This window comes from Schistocerca serialis, chromosome 6 (genome assembly GCF_023864345.2).
Source record: "Schistocerca serialis cubense isolate TAMUIC-IGC-003099 chromosome 6, iqSchSeri2.2, whole genome shotgun sequence".
Lineage (NCBI taxonomy): Eukaryota > Metazoa > Arthropoda > Insecta > Orthoptera > Acrididae > Schistocerca > Schistocerca serialis.
Genome location: NC_064643.1, coordinates 413,166,357 through 413,182,243, shown reverse-complemented (window position 1 = coordinate 413,182,243; position 15,887 = coordinate 413,166,357). Strand labels below are relative to the sequence as shown.

Sequence of the window (15,887 nt, the reverse complement as noted above, 5' to 3'; positions counted from 1 at the left end):
AGGCACTTAAAGTAGTAGATGAGTAGATGAGTTTTGCTATTTGAGCAAAATAGCTGATGATGGTCAAAGTAGAGAGGATATAAAAGATAGACTGGCTATGGTGAGGAAAACATTTCTGAAGAAAAGAAATTTGATAAGATCAAGTATAGGTTTAAGTGTCAGGAAGTCTTTTCTGAAACAATTCATTTGGAGTGAAGCCATGTATGGATTTGAAACACTGAAGATAAATAGTTTAGACAAGAAGAGAATATAAGCTTTTGAAATGTGGTGCTACAGAAGAATGCTGAAGTTTAGATGGGTAGATCACATGACTAATGAAGAGGTTCTGAATAGAATTGGGGAGAAGAATAATTTGTAGTACAACTTGTCCAGAAGAAGGGATTGGTTGGTAGGACATGTTCTGAGGCATCAAAGGATCACCGATTTAGTACTGGAGGGAAGCGTGGAGGGTAAAAATCATAGAGGGAGACCAAGAGATGAATACACTAAGCAGATTCAGAAGTATTTTGGTTACAGTAGTTACTCGGAGATGAAGCATCTTGCACAGGATAGAGTAGTAAGGAGAGCTGCATCCAACCAGTCTCTGGACTGAAGACCACAACAACAATTATTACAACCATAATACATTTTGAGAACCTTCCAGAAATGATAAATACTACATAAGAGATAATTACTGGCAGTTAGATTTGAAGCAGCAGCCTGTAGTACACCAGCCAGCAATGCTGGCTGCTAATCCTCATTGCTTGCAGTGCAGCTTGAGGTAGTATTAATAATAGTGCCTTAAAACACAGTATCCTTCATCTTTTACAATATAGATACAAAGTATAGCTTAATGTAACATTACCTGTGATTGCACCAGCAACAGAAATATAAATATTTGTGTTAAAAATTTTCTAACATTGCAATCTGCTTTTCTCTGTTGTCATGAAATCTTTTTCCCAGTTTCTTCACTGGGGCATTTTGATGAGAGTAAATACAAGGGGGCTTGTGGGAAGGCATCCTCTTCATTTCTCTGTATCATTGCAATCACTTCAGTTCAATGGTCTCCAACAGGCTTATTTCTGATTCTAGGTATTGTCAGATGCCCTAAGCCCTTACTTTTTATAATTTTGTTTCCTTATTACAACAGCAAAGATATTCAATTTCTCCTGCCTAGAGATGGCTCTTGTTTGGTCCAGTAATTGTCGTTGCTTTTAATCCATATCTTATTAATAGGTAGGAATCATGTTTTGTACGGGCTAATTTTTGAAGCTTTTTGGAAATGTTTCATCCCAAAGTATCTGATGCACTTCAAGGTACAACTTACAGAAAAAAGGTACTATTCCAAAATAAAAACTAATACCTTACTACTGTTGTAAAGTTTAAAGTAAGGCTTATACAAAAACTGTATATTTGGCCATCCAACATGCCAGAGGCTGCTTTTATGTGTCCATTGCATTCTGAAGCATTTGTGGTATCTGGTCAATGGTAGCAACACTATGGACTGTGTGTCACCATTTCAATATACAGCAGAGAACTTCTATATGGTGTTCCACCATTAGACCAACACTTTGGATGAAGTTGTATGTTCTGTTATGCCACTGCAAAACAGATTACAGTCATATCATGCTGAGACAATATTAAATGGTTGATTAACCACTCAGTACTGCAGTTGACACTGTACTTAGTCCTCCACTCAGTACTACAGTTGACACTGTACCTATTCCACAAATGTACAACTATCATAGCAGTATGCCATAAATGATCAGAAATAGCAAAATCTGACAGTTATCTGGTGACTCTTCATTCTCACATTTTTAAGCTCAGTAATATGATGATGTGATGCCCTTTGCTGTTTCCATTTCATCTGATGACTGGCTTGAAGCTGGCTGTATCGAAGGTCCAACAGATTGCAAACAACTGTTAACCTTTGTGGCTCACCATTACACCTGGAAGCAACCCCTACCACATAATCAAAACTAACATGCACAAATTCCTGTACAATAAATGGGACCAAAAAATACAAAAAACACACAATTGGAATTAAATATTGCTTGATCTATTTAGCTTAATGGAACACAGCAGTACCAGACATCCCCGCCAAACACACACACACACACACACACACACACAAAACATTCAGTAACAAAGTTTGACAACACTACCCAACACATTCCCTACAAAAACAATCCATTTAAAGTACATCATGCTTCCATGACATCACATTAAAAAAAATAAAATAGCCTAATATTTGTAAGAACCAAGATTATAAATATGATAACTACTTGTTTTGCTCACAACATTGAGCCGTGCTCTTAGCTTCCTACCTACCCTCGCCTTCAAAAAATGTGGCACATTTGAAAAACAGTCAAACAATTGAAAGAAAAAAGATTATAAATATAATCAATAATAGTTTCACTTATAAAAATCTGAGCTTCAGTCTTATGTTCCTGCCTAATCTCACCCTCAAAAAACTTACCACATTCAAAACATGTCTCAATATTTGTTAGAAATAAGATAATAAATATAATAGATATAATAGCTAATCGCTTCACTCACAACAATTGAAGTTATGCTCTTAGGTTCCTGCCTAACTTTACCCTTGGAAATTGTGCCATGTATGGAAAGAAATAACCAAATATTTGTGACAACCAAAATTATAAATATGATTGCTACTTGTTTTCCTAGCAACAATTTCAAGTGTGCTCTCAGGTTCTTGCCTAACCACAATCTCATAAATCATGACATATTTGGAATAAACAGCATAGTTTACACCAGTGACTAAAACAACCACACACAAAATTTAATAATAGGTCACTTCCATCCCTTGCATCATGATGTCACAAAAGACGTCTCTCATCAAAGCAGTTGAGTGAAATTACACTGTAAGCTTGACCCAACTATTTTTTGACATAATAGTTTCTGAATCTATCTAGGAGTGACATCTCAACAATTTAAAATATCCCCTTAACAGACCTAAGAGTTAGTTGGCTCAAATGTAAATTAACTAAGTACAGTTTGCCCTCAACCCACATCCCTCCCGAAGAAATTTTCAGTACCTCAGACATATAAAAATGGTCACTAACCTAATTTATTTTGGCACACATCAAAATAAATGATAATATCCCTGCATCCAAGGACTTTTAATTTCCCATTTACCAAGGAAAAGTTCAGTACTGAAAATATAAATATGGAACATTCTGTCTTCATCATCTTCACCTTCAATTCTTGCAATTTACACAAACACCAAGATTTTATATGCCATAAGCCTTTATGAGCCAGTTATTACTCATCCGAGTACAGACCATTGCTATTAACTTTTATTACTCAGTTTTACCTCAATTTGATGTAAGTGCAATGTACGATATGTCTCTTGCATTTCACAGTAGTCTATTTCTGCTTGAATGGATGTTCTCTGTATTGTAGTTATTGCCTGCAATACATCTTTGAAGGTTTCTAATGAAATAATTTTTTGTTCTAGCTTTGTCTTCACATCCTGTAAAAAATATTTTTATATAATCAGCACTGCACAGAATTAAAAAACTAAATATTACATTTTATTATTATTATTTTCTTAATTTGCATCAACATACAATCATTCTATCTCTGAAAGCTTGCATATTGGACTTTGTCTTCTTTGCTAGTATTTGCCCAAGTTGAGCCTTCCACTCAGTTGCATGATGGATGACTGCGTTTATGATAGGTTTCAAGTTTATCCTGTAAGAAGAGTTAATAAATCTATTAATTTACACAAAATAGCTTTTTTATTATCTTAAATTCAGATCTTAATTGTACAGGAACAAACAGCATTGTAGTAGCTGACACATCCCAGTACATGAAAGTTGATAACAGTATATATTACTGAGAAGTATTATTAAAGGCCTTTCTTCTGTCTTATTTTCTGCATGATGGCATTTTTCTTTCAAATTTTCAAATACTTATAAGTGCTTGAGAATCAGTATTAGGAAATGTACCATATTTTATTGTTACAATATGCAGGTTCCCACCACTTCAAAACTGGAAACCTTTTGTGAAACAATTTAATATCTTTTTATTTTTGAACATGATAAATATTGCTTATGGCTATCAAAATATTTATCAGTAATGATTTTCATTTTGACAGTTTGTCATTTTCAAGCATACATACAGTACTAATTTTTAAGAAAAAAACTTTTAGAAACAGAATTTGGAGTACAACAATATAAGGGACAATACAGAGTTCACTCACCATAAAGATGATATGTCGAGTTGCAGGCAGGCTCAATGAAGAGAATGTTATGCAGTTAGCTTTTGGCCAAGCCTTCTTCAGAAAAGAAAATACACACACACATTCATTCGCACAAGCAAACACACCTCATACAAATATGGCCGCCATCTCTTGCAGCTCAGGCCAAGTGAGAAGTCATTTATAACTATTGTAAATAGTTGGTGAACTCCAGTCTCCTAAGAAGATAACAGTCTGACAGAATATGGATAAGGTGGTAGCAGAGGTTAACATTCCTTGAGGTAAGACTAAATAAGAACTGGCAGATATCTCCATTCATAAAATTGCCAAAATTATCTGCAAGTGGTGCCATATGATTTTTATTTTCAAGTTAAAAAACACATCAACTGTCCAGTTTTCACACATAAAAGACTTTTGTATCCCCAACACCAGTAGGAGTCCGTATTAAAGGGTAGAATCAGGCTATTTTTTGATTCAAAGTCCACACAAGGCAGAGGCTCTCCACTTCCTTAGGAATATTTGCCAATGCAGCTGGTAAAAGCAAAGCTCCAATAACAGATAGGTATGGTTTTATCCTTGACTGGTTTCAGTAAAGAAATGAGTACAGCCTCCTCCATCTGTCTGAATAAACTCTATTAAACCAAATTTTAATGAAACTGGAAATGGGTGATTGTCTATTTGCTCATTACTTTCACCTCTACAATTCTGTAGATTTTATGGGACTGTGACGTTCATCTGGTTGAAACAGTGACATTAAAAAAGTGTTCAGCCACTGGTTGAGCCATATAGCTATTCAAGCTCATCAAAACCCTTTCCTCACTATGGCCGTAAGAGGGGGTATGCTGCACTTTCCCAAAAGTCTCCTTCTACTTCTACTCCTTGGCTCTACAGCCCTTGGAGGGCCTTGGCATGGATCACAATATCCTGCCATTCTATCCAGTCTATGGCTTTCCGTCTCCAGCCTCTGACACCCAGCTTTTTCATGTCGTCTTCAATTCGGTCCATCCATCTCTTTCTGGGATGTTCCTTCCATCGTCTGCCTCCAGCCTTGCCATCAAAAATCTTCTTACATGTTCTGTCTTCCTCCATTCTGACCACTTGTCCTGCCCATTGCAGTCTTCTTATTTTAATGGTAGTGACAATGTCAGGTTCTTCAAAAAGTTGTTTTAATTCTGTATTCGTACGAATGCGCCAACCTTCTTGATTGTATATTGGGCCGTATATTTTATGCAGAAGCTTTCTCTCCCAAATGCTAAGGATCGTTTCCTCATTTGCAGTCATAGTCCATGTCTTGGCACCATACATAACAACTGGTCCTATAATTGTTTTGTAAATGAGGATTTTAGATTTTTGTTACAGAAGTGAGCTCCTAAGCATGGGTAGTGTAGCAAAGTAGCATCTGTTGCCTGCTGCTATTCTCGCTTTCACCTTGCTGCTGATGTCATTTGTCTCTGTGATAATTGATCCAAGTTATTTGAAGTCTCTCACCCTTTCATACTCCTTGTTGACTATCCTGAGATTTGGTAGGTTTTGCTGGTTTGTCATTGCCATATATTTGGTTTTTTCGATATTGACTACCAGGCCAAGTTCCCTTGCACCTCTCTCCAGTTGTTGATAGACATCAGCCAGCACAGCTGTGTTTCATGTGACTAATGCCATATCATCTACGTAGGCCAGGCACTGCAGTGAACGATTAAAAATAGTTCCTCCTCTATTTATCTCTATATTACTTTTTCTAGGCAGAGGTTGAATAGCAGTGAGGAGATATTGTCACCCTGTCTCAGTCCCTTCTTCACTTCCACTTTTCTGGAGATTTCACCCTGTATTTTTACTTTAAAATTGGTTTCACAGAGGGTCATAATAGTAAGTTTAATGAGCTTCTTCGGTATTCCTGCCTCTTTCACCACATTCTGCAAATTCATTCTTGAGATACCTTCATAGGCTTGTTTATAATCGATATAAAGTTCGTGTATGTTTATTTGATGTTCATAACATTTTTCAAGTAGTATGCTTGATGCGAATATTTGGTCAGTTGTTGACCTATTTCTTCGAAAGCCACTCTGATGGTCTCCAATTCTCTCTTCCTCATAGGGAGTAAGCCTCCTAGTTAGGATCTTGGAGAACACTTTATATGTAGTATTTAGCAGGGATATTCCTCAGTAATTCTGGCAGTTTAATTTATCTCCTTTTTTATGTATGGGGCATATAATAGCCATTTTCAACTCCATTGGCATGCTCTCCTCCTGCCAGATGTTCAGTGTTACTTTATGTATTGCTTTCCACAATGCTTCCCCACCCTATTTGAGAAATTCTGCCTGGATCTGATCTTCTCCAGGTGCCCTATTATTTTTTAAGGTCTTAATGGCTTGTATCACCTCCTCCAGTGTGGGTTCTGGTGTTAAGACCTCTGGTCCATAATAAGTTATTTTCACCAGTTCTTCTTGTTCTAATCCTTCTACTTCTGGGTTTAGTACCTCTTGGAAGTATTCTGCCCATCTGTCAAGTATTTTATTACTCTCCCCTATCAAATCCCCTTCCTTATTTCTACATATATTCATTCTGGCTTGAAACCCAGCCTTTGCTTCTTTAATATTTTGGTACATTTCACGTGCTTGCTTCTCTTCTCCTAGCTGTTCAATTTTTTTTCCATTTTTTTTCTTTTCTAGTGCTCTTTCCTTCTTTCTGCAAACCCTCTTAACTACACAGCACTTCTCATTGCATTCATTCGGATTTTCTGTAGTTCTTCTCTGAAATAATTTCATTCGTGCTATGTTATGCTCCTCAATTCTTGTCATACAATCTTTATCAAACCAATCTGCCTTCCTTTGAGCCCGTACATTACCTAAAACCTCCCTAGCTGCCTCAATTATTGCAGTCTTACATACTTTCCACACTGTTTCCATATGTTCATTTGATGTGTCGGTATCGTTCTTAATCTCATCTTCTATTTTCGACTGATATGCTCTCTGTATTTCTTCTGACTTTAGTTTCTTAATGTCAAAACTTTTCTGTTTGTGGCCTTTTTGTTTACTCAATAGTGAGATCCTTTGCCTGTACTTAATTCTCACTAGATGATGGTCTGAATTGCAGTCAGCTCCACGTTGGCTCCTAACATCCATTATGTCTGATCCGTGCCTCCTGTCAATCAATATATGGTCTACCTAATTTCTAGTTTGTCCATCTGGAGACATCCATGTTTCTTTGTGTATATTGTTGTGTTTGAAACCATGTACTGCTGACTGTCATGTTTTTACTTATAGCAAAATCTACAACCCTAATTCCATTGTCATTTGAGACTACATCTTCCTATAGTTGGCTGATAAGCCTCTTCTTTTCCTGTTTTTGCATTCAAGTCTCTTATTAAGATCTTAACATCATGTTTAGGAGCCTGATCAACTGCTGTACTTTGCTATAAAACTCATCCTTCTGTTGATCATCTGCTCCTCTGTGGGTGTATGTACATTTATAATTGTTATGTTGAAAAATTTTCCCCTTAATCTTAATATGGACATCCATTCATTGATTGGTTCAAAGTGCATTACAGTACCGAGTGAGGTGGCGCAGTGGTTAGCACACTGGACTCGCATTCGGGAGGACGACGCTTCAATCCCACGTCCGGCCATCCTGATTTAGGTTTTCTGTGATTTCCCTAAATCGCTCCCGGCAAATGCCAGGATGGTTCCTTTGAAAGGGCACGGTCGACTTCCTTCCCCATCCTCCCCTAATCCCATGAGACCGATGACCTCGCTGTTTGGTCTCTTCCCCCAAACAACCCAACCCAACCCAACCCATTACAGCATGTTTCAGTACTTCAGCGATCACAAAACCTGTACCAAAGGTATTTGTCCTCCTGCCACTATAGAAGATTGTGAAATTTCCGGAGTCCACTATGTCACTTCCCTTCCACCTAATTTCCACGAGAGCCAACAGTTATATACCATAGTTGTTTGCTTGCATTTGCAGCTGCCGTAGGGCTCCAGCTTGGTATAGGCTCCGTACATTCCATGTTTCTATGTACAAATCTCTTACCCTTTGTTTGCTGGTGTCATCATCAAAATATTTGTCCAGCTTATTCCTTTGCTGGCATTCACAACAAGTGATTTTTACAGGGAAAGATTGTTAATCTTCTGTCCAACCATTTGAGGGGTTGCCTCTTACAGCTCGCCGGGTAGCTGGTTCCATTTTCAGGGGAACACACTTAGCCTCTGTAGATTCCTCTACTGACCGCAAGATAGCAGTTAAATGTTGGGGGCACCTCTGCATTTCTTCCAAGCCACTGACCCTCATACCTGTACCTGCTGGTTTTGGTCTGCCCCAGGCATTTTATTTCACTGGTACCCTCCATATCTGCAGGATGTTCCCCTATCTGCCACTTGGGGAGGTGCCCGATTGGGGACCAACAACCCCACATGGGCAAAGGTCTCCTTACTGACACCCAAACTTGTGTAGCTGACATAGAATACTTAATGGAACTATGTATCGTACCGATAGTAGTTTCCTTCCTTTTTTTTAATCACTTTCTGTGAACTTGCTCCTCCAACCTCCCCTCCCCCCAGCCCAAAGAACTGCTAATGGTGTGCCTCCTCTCATTGGGACTAACTACACACTGAATTTGTCTCAAATGGTTACAGGTGTTTTGGAGGGGAGGAGGCCCACAGACAAAGTGTTAACCTATACTTTATGCCCACTGCAGATTAGTAAATTCATTAAATCTCAATGCGGCAATGCATATCAACAAGATAAAATGATAGGGACTGTTTCTGATTTACAGTTTCTCAAAATTCATTGAATTTATTTTGCTTTCATACAAAAAAAAAAAAATTGGAAGATACAAATGTGTCCTGAATGGCTATTAATCAATGCACAAATGTTCAGTCCCCTATCACACTATTGCTTCACATCAAATAATCAAAGTATGAACTTCTTCAAATAATTTCATAGTTGAATGCCACTCAAAAAAATTAATGTCACCATTAACCCCAATGATACTAAGTCCAATGGCAGTCAGTATTTTTCTGTTTTCCAAAACATAGCAGATTCTACAACAGTGCTGCAGTTACATTGCTCACCTTTGCACATGTTTCACTAATGCATACCACACTTGACAAAAATTCCTAGCAGATAACTGCCTGTGATCCTCTCCAGCAAAAGACTGTTGAGTGCATCCTGCTGCCAGCTATTTATGGTTGAAGTGAGCATTTTTCCAAGGCAATGAAACCAAATTTTGTGCCATTATTTAAAAGTTTTTCAGATCACATATGAGTTATACAAGTTAGAGGAAATGCCTTTTCAGTGTGGATCTCCTTATGTGTTTTCTGTTGTTATTACTTCTCCCAAAATTTTTTAAATACTAAAATTATTCTCCACACCAGAAATGTTCAACCAAAGACAGCTTGCTTTAAATTAGTAGACTATAATACAGTGTCACATCCTAGGAAATGGTACATCACATTATTTTATGTGGTGAGTGCTATTGGGAGTTTGTGCTATTTTAGGTGATCACAACTGCAACTGCATTTCTTGATATGGCTCAAAACCAATTTTGCAAGTAAAATTTTGATGCATCTTACGTTATGGCACCTCCAAATACTGATCTTAAGATCTAACTTTCTCCTGCTGCAGTGGATTTTTTTAAAAATGTAATTTGCATTCCCCCCCATGAACCATGGACCTTGCCATTGATTGGGAAGCATGGGTGCCTCAACGACACAGATAGCCGTACCGTAGGTGCAACCACAACGGAGGGGTATCTGTTGAGAGGCCAGACAAACATGTGGTTCCTGAAGAGGGGCAGCAGCCTTTTCAGTAGTTGCAGGGATGATTGACTGATCTGGCCTTGTAACACTAACCAAAATGGCCTTGCTGTGCTGGTACTGCGAACGGCTGAAAGCAAGGGAAACTACAGCTGTAATTTTTCCGGAGAGCATGCAGCTTTACTGTATAGTTAAATGATGATGGAGTCCTCTTGGGTAAAATATTCCGGAGGTAAAATAGTCCCCCATTCGGATCTCCGGGCGGGGACTGCTCAGGAGAAAGAAAATTGGTGTTCTACATCGGAGCGTGGAATGTCAGATCCCTTAATTGGGCAGGTAGGTTAGAAAATTTAAAAAGGGAAATGGATAGGTTAAAGTTAGATATAGTGGGAATTAGTGAAGTTCGGTAGCAGGAGGAACAAGACTTTTGGTCAGATGAATACAGGGTTATAAATACAAAATCAAATAGGGGTAATGCAGGAGTAGGTTTAATAATGAATAAAAAAATAGGATTGCGCATAAGCTACTACAAACAGCATAGTGAACACATTATTGTGGCCAAGATAGACCGAACCCAATGTATACTACAGTAGTACAAGTTTATATGCCAACTAGATCTGCAGATGATGAAGAAATTGATGAAATGTATGATGAATTAAAAGAAATTATTCTGATAGTGAAGGGAGATGAAAATTTAATAGTCATGGGTGACTGGAATTCGAGAGTAGGAAAACGGAGAGAAGGAAACGTAGTAGGTGAATATGGATTGGGGCTAAGACAGAGGATGCCGCCTGGTAGAATTTTGCGCAGAGCATAACTTAATCATAGCTAACACTTGGTTTACGAATCATGAAAGAAGATTGTATATCTGGAAGAACCCTGGAGATACTAAAAGGTATCAGATAGATTATATAATGGTAAGACGGAGATTTAGGAACCAGGTTTTAAATTGTAAGACATTTCCAGGGGCAGATGTGGACTCTGACCACAATCTATTGGTTATGAACTGTAGATTAAAACTGAAGAAACTGCAAAAAGGTGGGAATTTAAGGAGATGGGACCTGGATAAACTGACTAAACCAGAGGTTGTACAGAGTTTCAGGCAGAGCATAAGGGAACAATTGACAGGAATGGGGGAAAGAAGAATGGGTAGCTTTAAGGGATGGAATAGTGAAGGCAGCAGAGGATCAAGTAAGTAAAAAGACAAGGGCTAGTAGAAATCCTTGGGTAACAGAAGAGATACTGAATTTAATTGATGAAAGGAGAAAATATAAAAATGCAGTAAATGAAGCAGGCAAAAAGGAATACAAACGTCTCAAAAATGATATCGACAGGAAGTGCAAAATGGCTAAGCAGGGATGGCTAGAGGACAAATGTAAGGATGTAGAGGCTTATCTCACAAGGGGTAAGATAGATACTGCCTACAGGAAAATTAAAGAGACTTTTGGAGGAAAGAGAACCACTTGCATGAATATCAAGAGCTCAGATGGAAACCCAGTTCTAAGCAAAGAAGGGAAAGCAGAAAGGTGGAAGGAGTATATAGAGGGTCTATACAGGGGCAATGTTCTTGAGGACAATATTATGGTAATGGAAGAGGATGTAGATGAAGATGAAATGGGAGATACAATACTGCGTGAAGAGTTTGACAGAGCACTGAAAGACCTAAGTCGAAACAAGTAGACAACATTACATTAGAACTACTGCCAGCCTTGGGAGAGCCAGTCCTGACAAAACTGTACCATCTGGTGAGCAAGATGTATGAGACAGGTGACATTCCCTCAGACTTCAAGAAGAATATAATAATTCCAATCCCAAAGAAAGCAGGTGTTGACAGATGTGAAAATTACCGAACTATCAGTTTAATAAGTCACAGCTGCAAAATACTAATGCGAATTCTTTAAAGACAAATGGAAAAACTGGTAGAAGCCGACCTCGGGGAAGATCAATTTGGATTCCATAGAAATGTTGGAACACGTGAGGCAATACTGACACTATGACTTATCTTAGAAGAAAGATTAAGGAAAGGCAAACCTATGTTTCTAGCATTTGTAGGCGTAGAGAAAGCTTTTGACAATGTTGACTGGGATACTCTCTTTCAAATTGTGAAGGTGGCAGGGGTAAAATACAGGGAGCGAAAGGCTATTTACAATTTGTACAGAAACCAGATGGCAGTTATAAGAGTCAAGGGACATGAAAGGGAAGCAGTAGTTGGGAAGGGAGTGAGACAGTGGTGTAGCCTCTCCCCGATGCTTTTCAATCTGTATATTGAGAAAGCAGTAAAGGAAACAAAAGAAAAGTTTGGAGTAGGTATTAAAATCCATGGAGAAGAACTTTGAGGTTCACCGATGATATTGTACTTCTGTCAGAGACAGCAAAGGACTTGGAATGGACAGTGTCTCAAAAGGAGGGTATAAGATGAACATCAACAAAAGCAAAACGAGGATAATGGAATGTAGTCGAATTAAATCGAGTGATGCTGAGGGAATTAGATTAGGAAATGAGACACTTAAAGTAGTAAAGGAGTTTTGCTATTTGGGGAGCAAAATAACTGATGATGGTCGAAGTAGAGAGGATATAAAATGTAGACTGGCAATGGCAAGGAAAGCGTTTCTGAAGAAGAGAAATTTGTTAACATTGAGTATTGATTTCAGTGTCAGGAAGTCTTTTCTGAAAGTATTTGTATGGAGTGTAGCCATGCATGGAAGTGAAACATGGACAATAAATAGTTTAGACAAGAAGAGAATAGAATCTTTCGAAATGTGGTGTTACAGAAGAATGCTGAACATTAGATGGGTAGATCACATAATTAATGAGGAGGTATTGAATAGAATTGGGGAGAAGAGGAGTTTGTGGCACAACTTGACTAGAAGAAGGGATCGGTTGGTAGGGCATGTTCTGAGGCATCAAGGGATCACCAATTTAGTACTGGAGGGGAGCGTGAAGGGTAAAAATCGTAGAGGGAGACCAAGAGATGAATACACCAAGCAGATTCGGAAGGATGTAGGCTGCAGTAGGTACTGGGAGATGAAGAAGCTTGCACAGGATAGAATAGCATGGAGAGCTGCATAAAACCAGTCTCAGGACTGAGGACCACCACAACAACAACAACAACAACAATTTGCATTCACTTGTTTAGTAAAATTACATATGAAATATACAAAAGTTCTAGTAACATTCCTCTTATTTTTTGATATTAGATGAGTATTCTACATTGAATTGCCTTCCTTTTGTGCCATCACTCAGTTTTGTGGAGTTAAGTATTTTTCTAAATTTGCAGTCAGAGTTGTGCCTCATCACTTGGTGTCTGTCAAATTAATTATGTTACAAGTTAAGCAAGAGCTGATTTGTTTTGTTTTGGAGAGTTTTATTTGACATGTATATGTCTTATCTAGTTATAGTGAATTATGTTATTTTTAATATGACTGGGTTTCAAAGCATTCATTAGACAGCCATATTGAGTTGGTGGACATACAAAGGAGCCAACTAAGTGTTTCTGATGGAACTCAGCCACTTCCTGCCTTACTACTTTGCTGGGCTTGTCTCATGGTGAAACATTCTGGACAGACACATCATGATTATTGTCATCTGCAGAATGAACAAAGAAACCACCTCTTTACTGTCAAACACTTACTGAGCAGCCACAGTCGCTCCTCTCAGACTCACAGATGTGCTTGCTTACTTGATTTTACTCTGTACTCAGAGGGGTGAACTGTGATTATTCTCACTTCCATAATTCTCTGCAGTGCCTGGAACTTTGAAGTTTGTCTGACAAATGCAGTGGCATTAAAAAAAATAATTATCCTTTTTTCAGCCACCTCCTTATCCAAACTCGCCTAAAACCCATTCTCTTCAGTAAGTCTGCATGAGGGAGATGTGCTGACCCTGCTCAAAAGTCTCCTGACATCCAAGCTTTCGTACCTGATTTGGAACATTTATTGGAACTTTTGATTTCATTCTGGAAGTTTCTCTTCCTTTCTTTAATCACGCACCTTGCCACAATCCCAAACACTGGAGATTTTCTGCTGATAGGCTGTGTTTCTACTCCTACAGAGCTGTGCACCTAGGCTCTAATTGCTGAATGACATTCTTTAACCCACTAAGGGACAGGCTTCTTCTGATACAGTTGCTAGATTTTGGAATTGATTCTTTAGTTATTTGCTGAATCACACACTTAATATAATCCACATTTTTTTCTCATATGTAGCCTTCTGACTATTTAGCATCCATTTCTCCCTGTTAATCATCCAGTTTGGTTTCCTTTCAACCACAGCTCTATTCATTATATGGATTCACAGTGTAAAGTGGTCAGTGAAATGCAAATCCGCAGCCACTCCCCATTGAAATGGGTCTGCAAGAATTTATGAGCAGAAATGAAGAATAACTGATGATGGGAACATTTTATGTCTAAACAATTATGTCATCTGACCAGAATTCAAAGGGCGTGTAATATAAATAGTTATGCATCTCAGTGACTTGGCTCCTGCGGCCTGTGGCACCCAAACCCCACAGCCTTTTGTGTGTTGAAGTTGCCCATTATGAGAAATGTGTGGGGAAATTACTTTAGCAGCTCTTTTACCATGCCGTCATCCAGTTTCCATCATGGGGTGCTAGGTATAAAGACACACTCTGGCCTTCATACTTGTAATAACTTCCATTACAATATTCATGCCGGGGGACTTCAGTGGTATAATATTTCTGTACTAATTTAGATATCTGGCTAAACTTGGTTTTTTAATTAATCATAAGGTATTTATTTTGTCTCTCAATGTAAATGCTTATTACTTTCAGTGGCTGGTACTGAGCTCAGCATTGTGCTATCCATTTAGTCTTTAGTATTCTTCTGTAGCACATATTTCAAAGGCTGCTATGTCCTTCTTGTCTGAATGCTCATCATCCACATTTCTCTTTAGTGCAAGGCTATACTCGAGACAAACGCCTTCAGAAGAGACTTCCTAACAGTTAGATTTATATTAAATGTTAATACATTTGTCTTTTTCAGAAATGATTTCCCAGCTGTCTGCATTTTATATACACTCTACTTCGGCCATAATCAATTATTTTACTGCCTATGTAGCAAAACTAACTATTACTTTGTCTCGTTTCCTAATCTAATTCTCTCAGCATCATGTGATTTAATCTGACTACATTCCATTACCCTTGCTTTGCTTTGCTGATGTTCATCCTCTCTTCGAGACATTGTCCATTCCATTCAACTGCTCTTCCAAATCTTCTGCTATCTCTGAAAGAATTCTAATGTCATTGGCAAACCTCTAAGTTTTTATTTCTTCTCACTCCAAATTTTTCTTTGGTCTCCTTTACTGCTTGCTCAATGTACAGATTGAATAACATTGGAGGTAGGCTACAACCCTGTCTCACTCCCTTCTCAACAATCATGTCTCTTTCATGCTCTCTGGGATGTTCCATTGGTTTATTACTAGGATATTTGGTGGTGAAGTATAGTCTGTTCAGGAGGTAAGACCTCTTGTTATTTAATCTTGCTCACATTATTTCAACACACTCACCAACCTCTTCTAATCAAACTTCTTTTCTCAAAGTGCCAGTTACAGCTGCAAGTTAACAGAACAAATACAACATCCAATTCTTGAACTAAATGTGAGGCAACTGATAAACAACATATCATATGTTGTACTCTTGTTTAAATAATTATGGGAAACAAAAGTGCTTTATCATGCAGAACATCACAAAACACTAATATTGACTACCAGCCCAAAAATGGTTTCTTGTATTTAACCAATTATAACTGAGTCAGTATGTAACAAGTTTTCTCTTATTACCGTGACATCATAGGCACTGTCAAGGCCACTCTTTCTCTATGGCATGTACCATATCTCCAAGGCAGGAATCGATAAAACAGAATAAACCACTCGACCAGCAGGTACCACAAATGTGGTACGAACTTTACCATCATA

At 38.2% G+C, this 15,887-nt stretch overlaps 1 protein-coding gene across 1 annotated transcript in view; it reads right to left on the bottom strand.

Moving 5' to 3' along the window:
• Positions 1 to 15,887, bottom strand: part of LOC126484896 (dynein axonemal heavy chain 10) — a 1,141,797-nt gene that overhangs the window by 1,095,032 nt on the left and 30,878 nt on the right. The window contains exons 4-8 of the mRNA XM_050108495.1: positions 3,573 to 3,696; positions 3,307 to 3,475; positions 3,139 to 3,206; positions 1,793 to 1,975; positions 1,637 to 1,718 (exon numbers count right to left, since the gene is read on the bottom strand). Of these exons, the coding sequence (XP_049964452.1) occupies positions 1,637 to 1,718; positions 1,793 to 1,975; positions 3,139 to 3,206; positions 3,307 to 3,475; positions 3,573 to 3,696 (626 nt within the window). The remainder of the gene's footprint in view (positions 1 to 1,636; positions 1,719 to 1,792; positions 1,976 to 3,138; positions 3,207 to 3,306; positions 3,476 to 3,572; positions 3,697 to 15,887) is intronic.